The sequence below is a fragment of the Chrysochloris asiatica genome, unplaced genomic scaffold, assembly GCF_000296735.1.
Source record: "Chrysochloris asiatica unplaced genomic scaffold, ChrAsi1.0 scaffold00335, whole genome shotgun sequence".
Taxonomy (NCBI): Eukaryota; Metazoa; Chordata; class Mammalia; order Afrosoricida; family Chrysochloridae; genus Chrysochloris; species Chrysochloris asiatica.
In genome coordinates this window covers 1,543,374-1,565,023 of record NW_006408853.1, presented here as the reverse complement: position 1 = coordinate 1,565,023, position 21,650 = coordinate 1,543,374, and the positions used below count along the sequence as shown (strand labels likewise).

The 21,650-nt window shown below is 36.3% G+C and overlaps 1 protein-coding gene across 1 annotated transcript in view; it reads left to right on the top strand.

Moving 5' to 3' along the window:
• Positions 1–21,650, top strand: part of CHD1 (chromodomain helicase DNA binding protein 1) — a 132,478-nt gene that overhangs the window by 79,211 nt on the left and 31,617 nt on the right. The window contains exons 19-25 of the mRNA XM_006875694.1: positions 2,372–2,520; positions 2,859–2,955; positions 3,045–3,140; positions 7,843–8,019; positions 15,824–15,984; positions 17,358–17,399; positions 17,869–17,999. Coding sequence (XP_006875756.1) covers positions 2,372–2,520; positions 2,859–2,955; positions 3,045–3,140; positions 7,843–8,019; positions 15,824–15,984; positions 17,358–17,399; positions 17,869–17,999 — 853 coding nt within the window. The remainder of the gene's footprint in view (positions 1–2,371; positions 2,521–2,858; positions 2,956–3,044; positions 3,141–7,842; positions 8,020–15,823; positions 15,985–17,357; positions 17,400–17,868; positions 18,000–21,650) is intronic.

Below are 21,650 nucleotides of genomic sequence, written 5' to 3'. Positions count from 1 at the left end.
TTGAATGTGAAGCTGATGATGTGCCCTGTAAACTTTCACTCAATGCAAAATAAAAACATTTAATTAAAAAAAAAAGTAATAGAGGGGATGGAATCAAAGTGAGCTAGTGTTTTCTACATCATCTACTAAGCACTCTACTCCCCACTGCCTTAGCCTGCCCATCTTGCACAGGTGTGAGGGATTATTCAGTAATCTCTGGATGTACCCACTTTTTGGAGTACATTTACTCTGAATGCTTCTGTGTTTGATGCCCTCAGTGAAGAAAATTTCCCCTATGGTTTGTATTTACGAGGTTTCATTTAAGACAGAGGAAATCTTTATGAATAAATGAAATTTTCTTTTAACATTAAAAAAAAAAAGAGAAGGTGGAAGGAATACACAGAGTCACTGTACCAAAAGGAAATGGTTAATGTTCGAAGAGGTAAAATATGATCAAGAGCCAATGATAAGGAAGAAGTCCAAGATGCATTGACGGAATTGGCAAAGAACAAGGCACCAGGAATTGATGGAATAAAAATTGAAATCTTTCAAGAAAGTGAGGTGGCACAGGAGGCACTCACTCATCTGTGTCAAGAAATTTGGAAGGCTACTATCTGGCCAATTAATGAAATAACCATATTTGTGCCCTTTCCAAAGAGAGGTTGGTGACCCCACGGAATGTGGAAATCATCAGACAATACTCATGGATGCTGCTGTTGTTAGGTGCCATCGAGTTTTACCGACCCATAGCAACCTTATGCACAGTACAACAAAACACTGCCCGATCCTGGGCCAACCTCACTATCATTGCCACGCATGAGCCCATTGATGCTGCCACAGAAAGATGATTGATTACCTTTGCTTTATCAACTATAAAGACATAACTGTGTGGATCATAACAAACTATGGATAACAATGTGAAGAATGGGCATAGACCAAGAGGCAGTTGTTTGAAAAGAAGGGGATTCTGAATTGTTTTAAAATTTAGGAAAGGTGTGTGCCAGAGTTTTGCTCATTCACCATACTTATTCATTCTATATGCTGAAAAAGTAATCCAAGAAGTTGGATTATATGAAGAAGAGTATGGTATCAGGATTGGAAGAAGCGTCATTAACACCCTGTGGAGATGATACAACTTAAAAGCGAAGAGAACTTAAAATATTTACTAAGATCAAAGACCACAGCCTTCGGTTTGGATTGCACCTGAATGTAGAGAAAAGAAAAATTCTCAGAGTTGGACCAGTAAATAAACATCATCGTCAATGGAGAAATGAGTGAAGTTGTCAAAGACTATTTCTTGCTTGGATCCACAATCAATACTAATTGAAGCAACAGTCAAGAAAGCAAGTGCCATGAACTGCCAGAAGAACAGTTAATCTGTATTGGAAAAAGTACAGCCAGAATGCTCTTTAAAAGCAAGGTTGGCATCAAATTTTATATCGTACTATATTATCAGGAGGGAACAGATCTTAGAGGGGAAGGCATTATCCTTGGTAAAGTGATGGTGGTGCTGGTGGTATACCATGGAGTCGGTTCCTATTCATAACGACCCTGCATAGAGTTTCCGAGGCTGCAAATCTTTATGGGAACAGAAAGCCTCATCTTTCTCCTGTGGAACGGCTGGCTGGTAGTTTTGAACTGCTGACCTTGAGGTTAGCATCCTGACTTGTAACTACTACACTTCCAGGCCTGGGGGTTCAGGATCAGGATCATAGTGTCAAGAGACTTCATGGTCAATTGGCATAACATAGTCCACAAAGGCTATGTTCTGCTTCCTACTTTGATGATTAATCCCAAAAAGCTTATAAGCAGTTTTCTAAAGTGCAACTGTTGGTCTCTCCATGTGTGGCGGAATGAAGAGTGATGAAAATTGAAGACGCTTTCAATCACTTTTGCCAACTAACTGGAATATCCCGTGATACCGCTACTGTTAACCAAGAAGCCAAATTCCATGAAATGTTTTGATTGTACAGAAGCAGCTCTTTTGGTTGGGGGGGGGGGTGTTTTAAGTAAGTCTTAAATTTAAAAAATATTGTTTTTAAATAAGTGTCATCGAGTTGATTCCAACTCATAACAGCCATATATAGGATTTCAAAGGCTTTTAAAATCTTTTTGAGAGCAAATAGCCTAATCTTTGCCCCATGGAGTGCCTGGTGGGATCGAACCACTAACTTTGTGGTTTGTAGTATAATACTTATGGAATCACTGCAATCCTAGCTTTAAATATTACTACTATACTTTTTCAGTTCTAATTTTGCTTTGGACTAGTAAAATATTAAAAGAGCACACATTAGTTTATTTATCAGTGTTTGAAAATTAAAGATATTCAGGTTCAAGGAAAAAAGTCGTTTTTTAACTATTTGTATTTCATCATGCTTACATTCTTTCACAGGTGAATATATATCGTCTAGTTACAAAAGGATCAGTTGAAGAGGATATTCTTGAGAGAGCAAAAAAGAAGATGGTTTTAGATCACCTTGTGATACAAAGAATGGACACAACTGGGAAGACAGTACTACACACAGGTGCTGCCCCTTCAAGGTAGCTAATTTTCTTTACAAGTGTCATATTAGAGTTAATACTATCTCATTTTTATGAAATACAGCTGTACACACATTATTAAAGTGCGTATTCATTGTAATTTAAAAAACTTTTCTAGTGCATGGACTGATTTCTAATAAAAAAGCATGTATAGTCAGTACCTGGGCAAAAATCCCTTTAAATTTTAGGTTTCAAGTTCCTTAGTTTTAAAATAAGTAGTATAATACCTCTCTCGGTTAACAGTTATAAAGGAGAAGTATATCAGTAATTGACAAAAGTTCTATGTAAGTTTTATATTTTAACTTAATGCTAAGTTATCTTTTTTTCCCTATTTTTAGTTCTACTCCTTTTAATAAAGAAGAGTTATCAGCCATTTTGAAGTTTGGTGCTGAAGAACTTTTTAAAGAACCTGAAGGAGAAGAACAAGAGCCTCAGGTAAGAAAAAATTGTCTAGGAATGTGTGCCATCTGTTTGGTAGGAACAAAAGAGTCTGTATTGAAAGTGAGATTTCTTTCTGATTTCAGGAAATGGATATAGATGAAATATTGAAGAGAGCTGAAACTCATGAAAATGAACCAGGCCCCTTAACCGTAGGAGATGAATTACTTTCCCAATTCAAGGTAATTAAAAAAACAAAACAAATCTGTGGATTTCAAAAATAGTTTAATCAGTCTTTCCCTTTTAAAGCATACTTAGCAGGATAATTTTTAAACAAAATGTGCTTCTTAAAACATTTTTGTCATAAATTTTGCTATTGTGTACAAAAATCTTTTCCTTACTCTGACAAATCCTGATTTGGAAGGAACAAAATTACTTAAGAGCAGTTACATTTTGTGAGGAGTTGGGGCCTGTTTTTTCCTAATTAGCATCGAGTACAGTATTTGACCAGTGGCATGTCCTTAAATATCTTAGGTAAAAAAATAAATGCATGTGATCTCAGATTTAGATTTTCATTTATTAAAGGCTACATATATTTATTGAAGTAGATTTTACATTAAGCAGTGTCACAGCTAATACAATTTAAATACATCAGTCAAATCAAGCACAATTAAATCCTAGATGTTGTTGTTGTTAAGTACCATGGAGTCGGTTCCGACTCAAAGTGACCCTGCACAGGGTTTCTCAGGCTGCAAATCTTTACAGGAGCAGAAAACCTCCTCTTTTCTTCTACAGAAAAGCTGGTAGTTTTGAACTGCTGACCTTGAGGTTAGCAGCCCAATTCGTAACCACTACATTACCCCTAGTTGTAAATGTCCCTGGTATTGTAATTGCTAAAGGGTTGTTGCTAGGAGTACTGAAGCAGTAGTTCAAGTTAAATGTCATTTATTTAGTTTAAAGAAGCCAGTTCTTCTATATCCTAGTCATTTCCAATAAATTGAAAAATTTAAGAACAATTCATGCCATTTGTTTATTGAACAGATATTTATGGAACCCTAACAATGCACCTCACACAGAGATACAACAATGAATAAAAACTTTTCTTATTTTATTAGATCACTGTGGCTACTGTGTAGAGTCACAAGAAGGGCAAGAATTGAAACAGGGAGGTAGATTAGAAGACCATTACAGATTTTATTTTCTGGAACTGTCACTGACTCTGGATTTCACCAAAATAACTCTTTCCCTGTATTATAAGTTAATATCATGAAATTGCCATGGAGTTGATTGTGACTCATACCATTCCCGTAAATTAAACAGTAGAACTGTGCTCCCCATCCCCAGCATTTCTTGACAGTAATCTTAACTAAACCAAATCACCAGGCCTTTTCTTTTTTTCCTCCTCTACCCCAAAAGAATTTTATTAGATACCACAGTTTCCATCATAAATGATGGTTATACATAGCCTTCAGAATTTTGCAATTAACTAGAAAATATTAACTTTTTTTCCAGGGATTTGGTTTAACTTTCCTACTTACAAACTTAAGGCGCTCTGGCAGCGTAGTGGTTACAGTCAGGTTGCGAACCGCAAGGTCAGCAGTTTGAAACTACCAGCAGTTCCATGGGAGAAAGATTAGGCGTTCTGCTCCCGTACAGATTTACAGTCTCGGAAATGCTGCATAGGGTTGCTGTGAGTCGGAACTGACTAGGTGGCACACCATCACCACCACTTACAAACTTAATTAAAATTGATTTGGGCTTCTTTTGGGGAAAGGGTATCCATAGGAGAGAAATAGCAGGGTGTTTCAAAAAGTTGGTGGAAAACTTTCATTATCTTTTAATTTTATTTTTTTGTCATGAACTTTTTGAAGGCCCTTCAATGCATAGTCAGGGAAAGAGTGAAACAAGTATACTAGAAATTTTTGCTGGAATTCTAAGGTTCGCTGGCCACAGTTCAGAGATCACTGATCAACTGAAAATACGTTTAATGTCAAAGGACTTAAGGAGCTCTGGTAGCATAGTGGTTACGAATCGGCTGTGAACCGCAAGGTCAGCAGTTCGAAACTACCAGCTGTTCCGCGGGGGAAAGATGAGGCTTTCTGCTCCTGTAAAGATTTACAGCCTCGGAAACCCTGTACAGGGTCGCTATGAGTTGGAACCGACGCCACGGCATATAACAACAACAACAACGTATTAGAGATATATACTTAAGTATTTATGGATGTAATTATGTGATATCTCGGATTTGCTTTTAGGAATCATTTGCCAGTTTGTTGTACTGTGACGACTTAGCATGTTGCTGTGATGTTAGAAGGGATGTCACTGGTATTTGAAATACCAGCAGGGTCACCCATGGTGGATAAGATTCAGAGCAGCTTTCAGACTAAGACAGACTAGGAATAAGGAGAGGCAGACTACTTCTGAATGAATGGTCAGTCACTGAAAATTTTATAAGTAGCAGCAGAACATTCTCAGACACAGTGGTAGAATATGAGTGCCTTATGTTGAAAGAGTAGGGAAAAGTGCCTTCTCAAAGTAAGAGTTGACTGTAATGATGTGGATGGAGTAAAGCTTTCGGGACTTTCATTTGCTGATGGGGGACACAACTCAAAATTAGGAGAAATAGCTGCAAACATCCATTAATAATTGGAGCATGGAATATATGACATATGAATCTATGAAAATTGGAAGTTGTTAAAAATGAAATGGAGCATAAAAAGATCGATATCCTAGACATTAGTGAACTGTAGAGGACTGGTATTGGTCCTTTTGAATCTGACAATCATATGGTTTACTATGCTGGGAACAACAAATTGAATGGTATTATATTCATAGTCAAAAAGAACAATGCTGACTCTGATAGGATAATATCTGTATGCCTACAAGGAAGACTAGTTAATACTATTGTTATTCAAATTTAAGCTCAAACCACTAAAACCAGTGATGATGAAATTAAAGAATTCTACTGATTTCTTCAGTCTGAAATTGATCAAAATGCAATCAAGATGCATGAATACTAGTAACTGGAATGCAAAGGTTGGAAGCAAGGAAGAAGAATCAATAGTTGGAAAATATTATTTTAGTGACAGAAATGATGATGATCACATGATAGAATTTTGCACAACCAGTGACTTAATTCATTGCAAATACCTGTTTTCTACAATATAAAAGGCAACTTACACACATGAACCTCACCAGATGGGATACACAGGAATCAAAGTGATTACATCTGTGGAAAGAGACTATAGAAAAGCTCCATATCATCAGTCAAAATAAAACCAGGGGCAGACTGTGGAACCAGACCATCAATAACTCATACGTAAGTTCAGAGTGAATCAGAACTGACTCAATGGCACTTAACAACAATAGCAGGCTGAAGATGAAGAAACTGAAAACAAGTCCATGAGAGCTAAAATATTACCTTGAATATATCACACCTGAATTTAGAGATCATTTCAAGAACAGATTTAATGCATTAAACATTAATGACTGAAGACTAGAAGATTTGTAGAATGACATCAAGAACATCATACAGGAAAAGAGAAAGTCATTAAAAAGACAGGAAAGAAAGAAGTCTTAAATGAATGTCAGAAGAGACACTGAAACTTACTCTTGAGCATAGAGAAGCTAAAGCTAATGGAAGAAATGAGAACGTAAAAGAGATGAGCAAAAATTTCAAAGGCCATCTTGAAAAGGCAAAGTCAAGGATTCTAAGGAAATGTGAAAAGACCTGAAATTAGAATACCAACAGGGAAAAACACACTTAGCATTTCTTAAGCCTAAAGAACTGAAGAACAAATTCAAGCCTCAACATGCAATATTGAAGGATTCTGTGGACAAAATACTGAATGATGCAGAAGTATCAAAAGAAGATGAAAGAAAAAAAAAAAAAACAGTTACTCACCAAAAAGAAATGATTGATGTTCAGTCATTTCAAGAGGTAGCATATAATAGTAACCAGTGGTACTGAAGGAAGAAATCCCAAGCCTCCGGGAATTGATGGAATACAAATTGAAATCTTCCAACAAGCTGGTACAGCATTGGAGGAGCTCACCAAGAAGATATTTTGAAAATTGCTACCTGGCCAACTGATTGAAAGAGATCCATATTTGTGCCCCTTCCAAAGAGGTGGGACCCAATGGAATGCTTCCACTGGTTAGGTTCAAACCACTAATCTTTAGGTTAGCAGTAGAGCTCAAATCATTTGTGCTGCCCAGTCTTGTACTGTTAATTTTTCTTTTTTTAGAAGAATAGGAATCTACAATATAGAGAACCTAAGTCATAATGTAAAACAGCTTTGTCAGTAGCTTCTTTGGTTCTGATTTTATGATTATTAGTGTAGGAATCTGGATTGCCATAAAATGCTTAGTAGTTGTTGGATTTTTAATTCTTGCAGAGATGTACATACTTGTTAATAGTCTTTATAGGAGCATGGTGACTTGTAGGTTAAGAACTGGACTGTGGACCAAAAGTTGGAATTTGGAGCCCACCAGCCACTCTGAGGGGAAAAGATGAGACATTCTGCTTTACAGCCTTGGAAATCCTATACAGTATTGCTTGCTATGAGTTGGAACTGACTAGACAGCACTTAACAATTGTGTATATAAAATAAGAATCCAGAAGTTCATGGGAAAATAAAATTAAAAGATAATGGAAGTTTTCCACAAAGTTTTTGATGTACCCTCATTGTTTTGCTTCTTTTGCTATTCTTGTTGTGGTAACTTCTTCTGGTTCGTTTTAGTAATAATTTTGATGAGCAATAAAGAATAATCATTCTGACAAAGGATTCTAAAACTATTTAATTTCATCTACTTTAGTTTGCTGTAGAAATGGACCTAGATACTTTAGTATGTTCACTATCCTCAGGATATTTTAATTTTTTTCCCAAATATATAATTTAATTATAATTTTAATACTTGTGTTAAAATTTCTCGAATTCATCAGGTTGCCAACTTTTCAAATATGGATGAGGATGATATCGAGTTGGAACCTGAAAGAAATTCAAAGAATTGGGAGGAAATCATCCCTGAAGATCAGAGAAGAAGATTAGAAGAGGAAGAAAGGCAAAAAGAACTTGAGGAAATTTATATGCTCCCAAGAATGAGAAATTGTGCAAAGCAGGTAACTTTATAAACTAAAAATATGTTCTGTAGTGTATTTACCTCTAGAATGATTTTTTTGGTTCCTTAGAAATATGTGTCTATAATTTTTTTCCAGTGTTTTTGTTAGATTTCAAAGTCACTTGGGAAATTTTTCCTCTTCTGTCTTAGGAAATAGTTTGTTATTATTGTTAAATGTTGCCAGGTTGGTTTTGACTCATAGTTACCCTCTGTACAAGAGAAGAAAACAATGCTTGGTCCTGTACCATGTTCAGTCATTGCCATGTTTGAGCTCATTGTTACAACTACTGTGTCATTCCATTTTACTGAGAAGTCTTCCTCTTTCACTGACCCTCTGCATTACCAAGCATGATAACGACTGTTCCCTATGATAAAGTAGTCTCACCATCCGCAACTCTAAGAAGCATTCTAGCTGTACTTCTTTCTTCCAAGATTGATGTGTTCATTCTTGTAGTCCGTGGTATATTCGGTATTATTCACCAATACCATAATTCAAAGGCATCCTTCATCAGATTTTCTTATTCATTGTCTCTCTTTCACATACATATAAGGTGATTGACTGTACCATGACTTGGGGCAAACATATGTAGTCTTTACAGTGCTATTGGTTTAAGTCCTCTTTGCATTCAGCAAGCACAGTTGTGTCATCTGCATATACCAGATTGTTAATGAACTTTCTTCCGATTCTTATGCATGTTCTTTTTCATATACTCGAGCTTCTTAAATTGTTTGCTCAGCATAAAGATTGGGTAAGTGTGGTAAAAGTATGTAACCTTTGATGAACACCTTTCCATTGCAGTATCCACTTGTTCTTTTTAAATAACTACGTTTGGGTTACAAGTTTTATGTGGGCACAATTAAGTATTCTGCAGTTCTGATTCTCTGCATTGTTATCTATAATTTGTTAAGATCCACATAGTTGAATGGTTTTGCGAAATACAGTAAACATCTTGCTGGTACTTTCAGATTTTAGGTAAATATCCATTTGGCAGGAGTCTTGATTTTTTTTTTTTTCATATCCTTTCTGAAACTGATTAGAATTTATGGCAGTACAATCAATGTACTGCTGCAACCTTCCTCAAATTACCTTCAGCAGAATTTTACTTGTGTATAATATTAATGGTATTGTTGAATAATTTCTGTGTTATGTTGTATCATCTTTGTTTAGAATTGGCACAAATATGGATCTCTTCCAGTTCTTTGCCCAAGCAACAAATTTCTTTTCATAATCACATATGCATTTCCAGTTTTACATATGGAAATTGAAACAAATCAATTAAAATTCCATCAGTTCCTAGAGCCTTGTTTTTAACATGTATCATCAGTGCAGTAGGCTTCTTATTTCAATGCCATAGTTTCTGGGTCACAGATCCCCCTGTTTCTGAGCTCTGGTAGCTTAGTGGTTACGAATTGGGCTGTGAACCTTCAGGGTCAGCAGTTCGAAACTACCAGCTGTTCACGGGAGAAAGATGAGGCGTTCTGCTCCCGTAAAGATGTACAGCCTCGGAAACCCTGCACAGGGTCGCTGTGAGTCGAAACCGACTCCACAGCACATCACCACCACCACCACCATACTCCTATTAGTCGCACTTAGCCTTTAGTACATTTTAGCTGAATTCTTGCTGTGTGTCACTTAGCGAGCGACCACTTGTGCTCTTCACAAGTTAGCCATTGTTGAAGTCCCATCTTTTAATGCAGGCTGTATTTTAAACTATTTGGTTGCCTTATGTTCACAATGCTCAGGCATTTCAGAAAAGTTATGACTTAGCAAAGTTTTAAAGCTTTTTCTTACGGTTAAGGTGAGTTTGGTCTACTACCAATTGCCTTTCACATCCCAGACCAAAGTGTATGGTATTGGCGTAACAGTGACTATATGCTGTTCTTTTGGTATTTATTTCTATAATTCACAAAATGGTTTCCTTTTACTGTATATGGGAAGCAAAGCGGTATTTAGACCTTGAGAAACCATGGAAAAAGATTAGAAACAGCAAGAACTAGATACCATAGGGATAATTACTTTCTTGCAAAGTGGGGTATACTGAACCTCGGTAACACTCAAGACTTAGAGAAAATAGTTTTTGATGTATCCATTAAAGAATTAATGAACGTTACTAGTAGGGTTTTATGTAGGTTTTAAATGATATTTTAGTTATTTTAAATATTTGATCAGCCTTATTTAGAATACTAGTAAGTTTATATTTAGAAGGACAACAGGAAAAAAATTAACTGGAACAGTCTGTCTACCCCAAAATTGTTAGGTGCCATTGTGTTAGTACTGACTCATAGTAACCCTATGTACAACACAAAAGACACACTATCCAGTCCTGTGCCAACCTCACAATCATTGCTGTATTTGAGTCCACAGTCATTGCTGTATTTGAGCCCATTGCTGCGTTGCCACTGTGCCAATCCATCTCATTTGAGGGTATTAGTTTTTGTTTTTTTTTTTTTTTTGGTATTACTTTTTTGCTGATTTTGCTTTTACCAAGCATGATGCCCTTCTCTAGGAAATTGTCCATCCTGAAGGAACTGGTCTGAAGTATGAGAGATAAAGTCTTGCCATCCTGGCTTCTAAGGAGCATTCTAGCTGTACTTCTTTCATCACAGATTTATCTGTTCTTTTGACGGTCCATGGTACTTTTAATATTCTCGTCCAACACCATACACCATAACTCAAATGCATCAATTCTTCTACTATTTTCCTTATTCACTGTCCAAGTTTCACATGCATTTGAGGCTATTGAAAATACCATGCATAAAGTCAGGCACAACTTAGTCCTTAAAGTGACATATTTTTTTAAGGCTTTAAAAGGGTTTTGTGCAGCATATTTGCCTAATGTAAGGCATCATTTAATTTCTTGACTGCTGCTTCCATGAATGTTGATGGTTAATCCAAGCAAAATGAAGTCTTTGACAACTTCAGTCTTTTCTCCGTTTATATGGATGCTGTTTATTGGCCCAGTAGTAAGGATTTTTGTTTTCTTTACATTGACATGAAAGCCATGCTGTGGACTTTAATCTTCATCAGTAAGTATTTTAAGTCCTTTTCACTTTTCTGTAAGCAAGGTGATATCATCTGAATATTGCAGATGTTAAATGAGTCTTCTTCCAATTATGATGCCATCTAATCCAGCTTCTCTGATTCATATAATCCAGCTTCTCTGATTATGTACTCACCATGTACATTGAGTAACTATACTCAATGTATACAACCCTGGCACACACCTTTCCTAATTTTTAAGCACTCAGTGTTCCCTTGTTAATGTTCAAACAACTGCCTCTTGGTCTATGTACAGGTTCCTTATGAGCACAATTACGTGTTCCTGAATACTCAGTCTTCACAATGTTTTCCATAGCTTGTCATGATCCACACAATTGAAAGCCTTGGAGTACTTAGTAAAGTACAGGTCAGCATCTTCTGGTATTCTCTGCTTTCAGCCATGATCCCTCAGACGTCAACAATGATAGACCTTGTTCCACATATTTGTTTGATTCCAGCTTGAACCTTTGGTAGTTCCCTTTGTCCTTTGCAGCTGTTAATGAATTATTTTTAGCAACATTTTACTTGTGTGCAAGATTAATGATACTGTCCGATGATTTCCATATTCCATTGAGTCATATTTCTTTGTAATGTGCACAAATGTAGATCTCTCCCAGTCAGTTTGCCAGTTAGCTGTCTTCCAAATTTCTTGGTATAGATGAGTCAGTGCCTCCACTGCTGCATCAGTTTGTTGAAAGATTTCAATTTGTAGTACCGTTGGCTCTTGATCATCTGCTACCTCTTGAAATTGTAGAACATTAACCATTTCTTTTTAGTACAGTGATCTTTGTATTCATTCCATCTTCTTTTGATGTTTTCTGCATTATTCACAGTTTTGCAAGTTTTGAGGCATGGTTTTTTCTTCAGTTCCCTTAGCTTGAGAAATGCTGAATATATTCTTCCCTTTGTTTCTCTAACTCCAGATCTTTGCATATTTCATTATAATATTTCACTTTGTCTTCTCAAACTGCTCTTTGAAATTCTCTGTTCGGCTCTTTTACCTCCACATTTATTCCATTTATTTTAGCACTACTGCACTGTAGAGCACATTTCAGAGTCTCATCTGACATCCATTTTGATATTTTTCTTCTTTATTGTCTTAATGAACTTTTGCTTTCTTTCCTGTATGATATTCTTGATGTCATCTTCCAATTATGGTCTTAAGTCTTAGTGTCTAATGTATCAAATCTGTTATTGAGATGACCTCTAAGTTCTGGTGGGATATATTGAAGGTCATATTTTAATTCTTCTGGACTTGTTTTAATTTTCTTCAGCTTCAGCCTGAACTTGCATATAAGCAATTCCATAGTCTGCCCTGCATTGTTCTGCTTTCTTTAGTCTGCCTTGCATTGTTTTGATTGATGATATATGAAGCCTTTCCACAGATGTAAGTCAGTTTGATTTCTGTATATTCCATCTGATGAGGTCCATGTCTATAGCCATCATTTATGTTGTTGAAAAAAGATAATTAAAATGAACAAGTCATTGGTCTTGTCAAATTTGTCATAGGATCCCCAGCATTGTTTTTATCACCAAGACCATGTTTTCCAATAACTGATTCTTCCTCTTTTTTTCCCATCTTTGCATTCCCATCACTAGTAATTATCAGCACATTTTGATTACATGTTTATCAATTTCAAAAGGATGAAGTTGGTAGAATTTATCAATTTTATTATCACTGGCTTTAGTGGTTGGTGCATTACATTTGAATAATAGATGTATTGATATTCCTTGTAAGCGTATGGATATCATTTAGCACGGACACATTGTACTCCAAGGTAGATCTTGAAATGTTATTTTAATGATGAATGCAACAGCATTCTGTTTCAATTTGTGCTTCCCAGCATAATTAACCATGTGGTGATCAGATTTGAAATGACCAATACCAGTGTATTTCAGCTCCCTAACTCCTAGGATTAGTGAGCTGAAATAGACTGGTATTGGTCATTTCAAATCTTACAACCACATGGTTTATAATCCTAGGCATTAGTGAGCTGAATTAGACTGGTAATGATAATTTTAAATCTAACAACCGCATGGTTTATTATGCTGGGAAGCACAAATTAAAAAGGAATGTTGTTGCATTCATCCTAACGCCTAGGACCACCACTTGTCAGTCAGTTTTGTCTGTGTTGGCTTGTGAGTTGCTATGATTCTGAAAGTTATACCACAGGTATTTTGAAATACCAGCAGGGACACCAATGGTGGACAGGTTTCAGATGAGCTTCCAGACAAAGATAGACTAGGAAGAAGGAGTGACGAACTACTTCTAAATATTTAGTCACTGAAAACCTTATGAGTAGCAGAAAAACACTGTCAGATATACTGCCAGATAATGAGCCCCCTCAGGTTGGAAGGCACTCAAAATGTGATTGGGAGAGCTGTCTCCTCAAAGTAGAATTGATGGTGATAACACGAATGGAGGAAAGCCCATGGGAGGAAAGCCTGCGGGTCGTTCATTTGCTGATGAGGCACAACTCAAAATGAAGAGAAACAGCTGTAAACATCCATTAATAATCAGAACATGGAATGTAAAAAGTGTAAATCTAGGAAAATTGGAATTGTCACAAATGAAATGGACTGGTATTTACCATTTGAATGTGACAACCACATGGTTTACTATGCGGGAATGACAAAGAGGAATGGTGTTGCAGTCATTGTCAAAAAGAACATATCCAGATTTGTCATAAGGTACAACACCGTCTGTGGTAGGGTAATATCCATCGATTTACAGGGAAGAGTAATGTGGCGCTGTGGGTTGGAGCACCAGACTGCAGTGCCACTTGAACTGCAAGGTTGGTGGTTCAAGCTCACTAACTGCTCCTTGGAAACCATATACAGGGTTGCTAGGTCAGAACAAAATCGATGTCACTTAACAACAACAACAACAGGGAAGACCAGTTAATACCACTCTTAATCAAATTTATGCACCAACCACTAAAGCCAGTGAGGCTTTAGAAATAGAAGAATTCTACCAACTTCTTCAATCTGAAATTGATCAAACATGTAATCAAGATGTTGTGATCATTACTGGTGATTGGAATGCAAAGGTTGGGAACAAAAAGGACAGATCAGTATTTGGAAAATACGGCCTTGATGATAGAAATGGGGTTGGAGATCACTCATGGAAGTAGCAGTAAAGAAATCAAATGGTGTATTACATTAGGGAAATCTGCTGCACAAGACCTTTTGAAAGTGTTGAAGAGCAAAGATGTCAGCTTGAGGACTAAGGTGCGTCTCACCCAAGCCATGATATTTTCAGTAACCTCATATGCATGTGTGAAAGCTGGACAGAGAATAAGGAAGACCATAGAAGAATTGATGCTTTTGAGTTATTGTATTGGACGAGAATATTGAAAGTGCCATGGGCAGTGTTTCATTCTGTTATGCATAGAGTAGCTATTAGTTGGTACCACTCAATGGCACCTAACAACAACAATGCCTAGGATACTTTCATCTTTTTTTATGCATGCCATGTAATAAACTGCTTTGTTGTTGGTGGTGGTGTTAAGTGCCATCAAGTCGGTACCTACTCATAGCCACCTTGTGTACTGGCAGAACGAAACACTGCCCAGTCCTGGGCCAACCTCACTACTGTTGCCACACCATCGATGCTGCCACTTGGCCAGTCCATCTCATTGCCGGTCTCCCTCTCTTTCTCTGCCCCCCCATCCATCTTTCCAAACATGATATCATCCTCCAGCGACTGGTCACTCCTGATAATATGTCCGAGTATGAGGTACGAAGTTTGGCCATCTTGGTTTCCAAGGAGCACCCTGGCTGCACCTCTTCCAAAACAGGTCTATTGGTTCTTTTGGCAGTCCATGGCACTTTCAATAGTCTCCTCCAACACCATAACTCAAAAGCATCAATTGTTCTATGGTCTTCCCTATTACTGTCCAGCTTTCACATGCATATGAAGTTATTGAAAATACCATGGCTTGGGTCAGGTTCACCTTAGTCCTCAAGCTGACATCTTTGCCTTTCAACACTTTCAAAACATCTTGTGCAGCAGATTTGCCTAATGCAATATGTTGTTTGATTTCTTGACTGCTGCTTCCATTGAGTGTTGATAGTTGATCCAGCAAGAATGAAGTCCTTGACAACTTCAATCTTTTCTCCATTGATAAGAACGTTGTTTATTGGTCTAGTGGTGAGGATTTTTGTTTTCTTGCCACTGAGATGTAATCCATACCATTGGCTGTGCTCTTCGATCTTTATCAGTAAATGTTTTTAGTCCTCTTCACTTTCACTTTTGTGTCATCTGCATATTGCAGGTTGTTATTGAGTCTTCCTCTATATTAGAAAAATAAATAACCAATATCTTTATGAAAATACAAAGTATATTACTAAGCAATTAACCAAATGACCTAAACATAACGAATATTGTAAAATTAATTTTGCTAGTTACTTTTTAACAAATTGACATAATATGATTAAAAATATATATTGTTTACTGGTTTAGAGTGTGATATGATAATATATCTCCAAAGCCTTAAAATGACCACTCTGCTACATATAATGTTACTTTTAGACATAAACATTTTTCCTAAGGAAATTAGACATGTGAGAAAATTTGGATCATAGTCTATTACACGATTAAAACTTTTTTTTTTTTTACATTTCTCTCAAAAAGGAACTGGATAATCCATATTATTTTGATAGACAATAATTTTATTATACTTATTTTGTCAGTTTTCATAATATTTCCCTTTTCTCTTATATTAGTTCACCCATGGATAAAATTTTGGTTTTCCAATTTCAGATTAGTTTCAATGGGAGTGAAGGGAGACGCAGTAGAAGTAGGAGATACTCTGGATCTGATAGTGATTCAATCTCGGAAAGAAAAAGACCGAAGAAAAGAGGAAGACCACGGACTATCCCTCGAGAGAATATTAAAGGATTTAGTGATGCTGAAATTAGGCGGTAAGATGACATAAGACCATTTTGTGCTTCAACTTGCTTTTATTACAAGGTGGAACTTAAATATATATTTCCTATCACTATAAAAAGTTCAAGGTAAAGTTTTTATAAAAGACAAATGTATGATATTTGAGTAAAAACTAGAAAATTCTGCTTTTGGTTATGTATTATAACCCTGGAAAATAGCAAAACAAATTTGACTTCTGATCTTTTCATATTCTTTTTTTATTGTTGCAGTATTTAAACTGCTAATTGTTTTTTGTTGTTGTTGTTTGGTTGGTTGGGGTTTGTTTGTTTTTTCCTCCCTTTTTATTGTGTGGATCAGAAAAATTGCCCTTTTGAATAATGAAGGAATATTTTGATACTTTAGGTTTCATGTACTGGAAAAAAAGTCATGCTTTATGAATGTCAAACACATATATTTTTATGTGGGAATAATTTAACTTCGTAGTTTCCTGGTTCTTAAAACTAAAAGTAAGCATGTTGAAAGTGTTTGTGATATGTCCAAGTAGGAATTAGGGCAAGATCAACCATGCAGGATAAATTACAGTATCTTTTCAAAATGTATTTGTTTGTGTATACATATTTTTTAAGGGGACTGGGATACCGGCTGTGCTTTTGTTTATGTAATATTTCACATGGCATTTATGAAAAGCTTGTCCATTTTTGTGTTTTAAGAGTTTGATGTTTCTTTGAAGCCATTGTAACTCTTTTCTTTTAAATCATAGACTTGACTGATAGAATTCTTCCTCATTCTTTCTACCAGAAAACTAAATGGCATTGTTAGCTTTTGTTAAGGGTGCTTTATGACCACCTGGGTTGCTGGACACTGTGTCTTTAGTTGAAGAGGCATTTCAACTTCTACTTTTCCTGGATATTTTTCCTCATCCATCAACCACTTAAGTAGCTTTGTTCTTAAGTAACATTTTTATCTTCCCTTGTTGACATAATATCATAAATCTGAATTAAAGTTATTCAGTAAACTTTGATCAACACTTGGAATGTGAGAAGGTTTATAATATGATTGGTAATTATACTGGCAACAATTCCTGTGGGTAGCTTTGGACTTTTAATTAATTTATTTTTTGTCTTGTGAAAATAATAAAGTAATTTCTGAAATAAATTTAGCTTCTATTGTTTTATTTATGTTGGTTTCTAATGGTAATGTGCTGGGTGTTAAAATAGTCATACATTATTTGACATACCTTAATTTTTTTAACATGTTTGTTTTAGCAGAGTTTATCGGTTTTTGTTAGCAATCCCTTGAATTAGATTTTTATCAACAAATATTTTTTATTTCTTACATATTATAAAAGTGCATAGTTTTTAGTGGATAGTGAAACCCACATTTAAAGCACCCAATTGTTTTCTGTTAGGTTTATCAAGAGTTACAAGAAATTTGGTGGCCCTCTGGAAAGGTAAATTCATTTCTTAATTCTCACAGAATTACAGAATGTGTTATGTGGTCTCTGCTTTATTGCTGACATTGCGTTAGATGATATAAATATTAAACTTTATTCATTTTTTACTAAATTGTAATAATAAACACTTAAAGAATCTCAATCATCCTTTTCATTTTTTAATTATCATGTAGTTTAGCCACTTTTTGATACTAAGAATTGATCAGTTATGAAAACTTGCAGAATTGATACATCACATTCAAATTTGGAGCAAATTATTTGACAGTGATAACAAACTTTTTATCCTTGATTATATAGATTTATTGTTTCTCTAGTTTTTATGTGTTTCATGTTAGTTATGTAAAGTATAACTTGTAGGACATATAGTGCAGTGACATTTTGAACTTGTAATAGAGGGAAGCTTAGTTTATCTTAAATGGTACATTTTATCTGATATTTACCTGAAAATTGAATTATTTTATTACAGATTAGATGCAATTGCTCGAGATGCTGAATTAGTTGATAAGTCAGAAACAGACCTCAGACGCCTAGGAGAATTGGTGCATAATGGTTGTATTAAAGCTTTAAAGGATAGTTCTTCAGGAACAGAACGAACAGGTAATATATTAAAATGTAATTTAAACTGTTAGAGTGGTTTTAAGAAGTAAATGTTGTTGTTAGGTTGCCATTGAGTTGTGTCCAACTCAAAGCAACCCTATACACAACAGACCAAAATTCTATCCGGTCCTTTTTGAACCCATTGCTGATGCCATTGTGCAAATCCATCTTGTTGGGAGTCTTCTGCTTTGTTACTGAACCTCCAATTTTGTCCTCCAGGGGCTGGTCTCTCTAGATAATATGCCCAAAGTATCAGAGACGAAATCTTGTTTACGTAGCTTCTAAAGAGTGTTTTGGCTGTACTTTTTACAATATACATTTGTTCCTTCTGGCAGTCCATGGTATTTTCAATATTCTATAACTCAAATACATCAGTTCTTCTTCAGTTTTCCTTGTTTGTTGTCAAACATTTACATATATAGTTCACATTCATATTTTCTTGTTGCTGTTAGGTGCCATCAAGTTTGTACCTACTCATACTGACCTTATGGAATAGCAGAACGAAACACTGCTCAATCCTGGGCCAGTCTCACTACTGTTGCCATGCTTGAATCCATCAATGCTGCCACTTGGCCAATCCATCTCATTAGGAGTCTTTCTCTTTTTCTCTGACCCGCCACATTACCAAACATGATATCGTTCCCCAGCAACTGGTCCCTCCTGACAATATGTCAAGTATGAGAGGCGAAGTTTGGCCACCTTGGCCTCAAAGGAGCATTCTTTCTGCACTTGTTCCAAAATGGATCTATTGGTCCTTTTGACAGCCCATGGCACTTTCAGTATTCTCCTCCAACACCATAACTCAAAAGCAGCGATTCTTACAAGGTCTTCCTTATTTACTGTCCAGCTTTTGCATGCATATGAGGTTATTAAAAATAATATGGTTTGGGTCAGGTGTACCTTAGTCCTCAAGCTGACATCTTTGCTCTTCAACACTTTAAAAAGTCTTGTGCAGCAGATTTGCCTAATGGAATATGTCATTTGATTTCTTGACTGCTGCTTTCGTGAGTGTGGCTAGTTGATCCAAGAAGAATAAAGTCCTTGACAACTTCAGTCTTTTCTCCATTGATAAGAATGTTGTTTATTTGTCCAGTGGTAAGGATTTTTGTTTTCTTTACATTGAGATGTAATCCATACCGAAGGCTGTGCTCTTTGATCTTCATCAGTAAATGTTTTAAGTCCTCTTCACTTTCAGCAAGCAAGATTGTATCAGTGGCATATCGTAAGTTGTTAATGAGTCTTCTTCCAATCATGATACCATGATTTTCTTCGTATAACCCAGCTTCTCGGATTATTTGCTCAGCATACAGGTTGAATAACTATGGTGAAAGAATATAATCCTGTCGCACACACCTTTCTTAATTTTTTAAAACATTCAGTGTTCCATGTGCTGCTTGAACAACTGCCTCTTGGTCCAGGTACAGATTCCTCATGAGCACAATTAAGTGTTCCAGAATACTCATAGGTCGCAATGTTGTCCATAGCTTCATGATCCACACAATGGGAAGCCTTTACATAGTCAATAAAGTACAGGTAAACATCTTTCTGATATTCTCTGCTTCTAGCCAAGATCCTTCGAACATCAGCAATGATATCCCTCGTTTCACGGCCTATTCTGAATCTGGCTTGAACCTCTGGAAGTTCTCTGTCAATGTATGCTTGCAGCAGTTTCTGTATTACCTTTAGTAAAACTTGACTCACATGGGATATTAAAAGAGATTGTCTGATGGTTTCCACATTCCATTGGGTCACCTCTCTTTGAAATTTGCACAAATACGGATCTCTTCCAATCAGTTGGCCAGATAGTCGTCTTCCAAATTTCATGACAATGATGAATGAGTGCCTCCTGTGCCACCTCACTTTCTTGAAAGATTTCAATTTTTATTCCATCAATTCCTGGTGTCTTGTTCTTAGCCAGTTCCTTCAAAGCACCTTGGACTTCCTCCTTCAGGATCATTGGCTCTTGATCATATGATACGTTTTGAAATGGTTGAACATTAACCATTTCCTCTTGGTACAGTGACTCTCTATTCCTTCCATTTTCTCTTGATGCCTTCTGCATCATTCAGTAATTTGCCGAGAATTTTTCAATAACAAAAGTTGAGGCTTGAAGTTTTGTCTTCTGTTCCCCCAGCCTGAGAAATGCTGAGCGTGTTCTTCCTTTTTAGTTTTCTGATTCCAGATCTTTGCACATTTTGTTGTAATATTTGGGTTTATCTTCTCGAGCTGATCTTTGAAATTTTCTGTACAGCTCTTGGACCTCCTCATTTCTTCCATTTTCTTTAGCATCTCTACGCTGAGAGCAAATTTCAGTGTCTCTTCTGACATCCATTTGACCTTTTCCTTCTTTCTTGTCTTCTTAATGACTTTTTGCTTTCTTCATGTATGATGTTTTTGATGTTATCCCACAACTCTTCTGGTCTTCGGTCTTTAATGTTTAATGTATCAAATCTGTTCTTCAGGTAGGATATATTCAAGGTCGTATTTGTGGACTAGTTTTCATTTTCTTCAGTTTCAGTTTGAATTTGCATTTGAGTAACTGGTGATCTGTTCCACAGTCTTACCCTGACCTTGTTTTGACTGATGATATGGAGCTTTTCCATCGTCTCTTTCTGCAGATGTAGTCAATTTGATTTCTACGTATTCCATTTGGTAAGATCTATGTGTATAGTCATCTCTTATGCTGTGTAAAGAAAGTATTTGAAATGAACAAATCATTGATTTTGCAGAATTCTGTCATGCGTTCTCCAGCATCATTTCTATCACCAAAGCCATATTTTCCAATTACTGATCCTTCCTCTTAGCTTCCAACCTGTGCATTATCAATACATCTTGATTTCATGTTTGATCAATTTCAGATTTAAGAAGTTGGTAGAATTCTCCTATTTCTTCCTCACTGGCACTAGTCGTTGGTGCATACATTTGAATAACAGTGGTATCAACTGGGCTTCCCTGTAGGTTACTGGATATTATCCTATCACAGACAACGTTATACCTCATGACTGATCTGCATATGTTCTTTTTGACATTGGATGCAACACCCTTCCTCTTCAATTTGTCATTCCCGGCTATAAACCATGTGGCCATTATATTCAAAATGGCCAATACCAGTTCATGTCAGCGCACTAATGCCTAAGATATCGATGTTTATGCTTTCCATTTAATTTTTGTCAACTTCCAATTTTCCCAGATTCATACTTAGTACATTCTGTGTTCTGATTTTTAGTGAATGTGTTTACAACCGTTCTCTTCATTTTGAGTTGTGCCCCATCAGCAAATGAAGGTCCCGTGAGCTTTTCTCCCACAGGCTTTACTCCATTTACACCATCATAGTCAACTGTACTTTGAGGAGACATCTTTTCCCCAGTTGCATTGAGTGCATTCCAACTGGAGGTGCTCATTTTCTGGCACTATACCTGACAGTGCATAATTTTTTCAGTGACTAAACATTCAGAAGTAGTTCATCACTCCTTCTTCCTAGTCTGTCTTCATCTGGAAGCTCATCTGAAACCTGTCCACCATGGGTGTCCCTGCTGGTATTCAAAATACTGGTGGCATAGCTTTTAGCAACTCAGTAGCCACCACAGTATGACAACCAGACAGACGAGTGGTGGACATTCATAGTAGACTATTGAAAATACTATGTCTTGC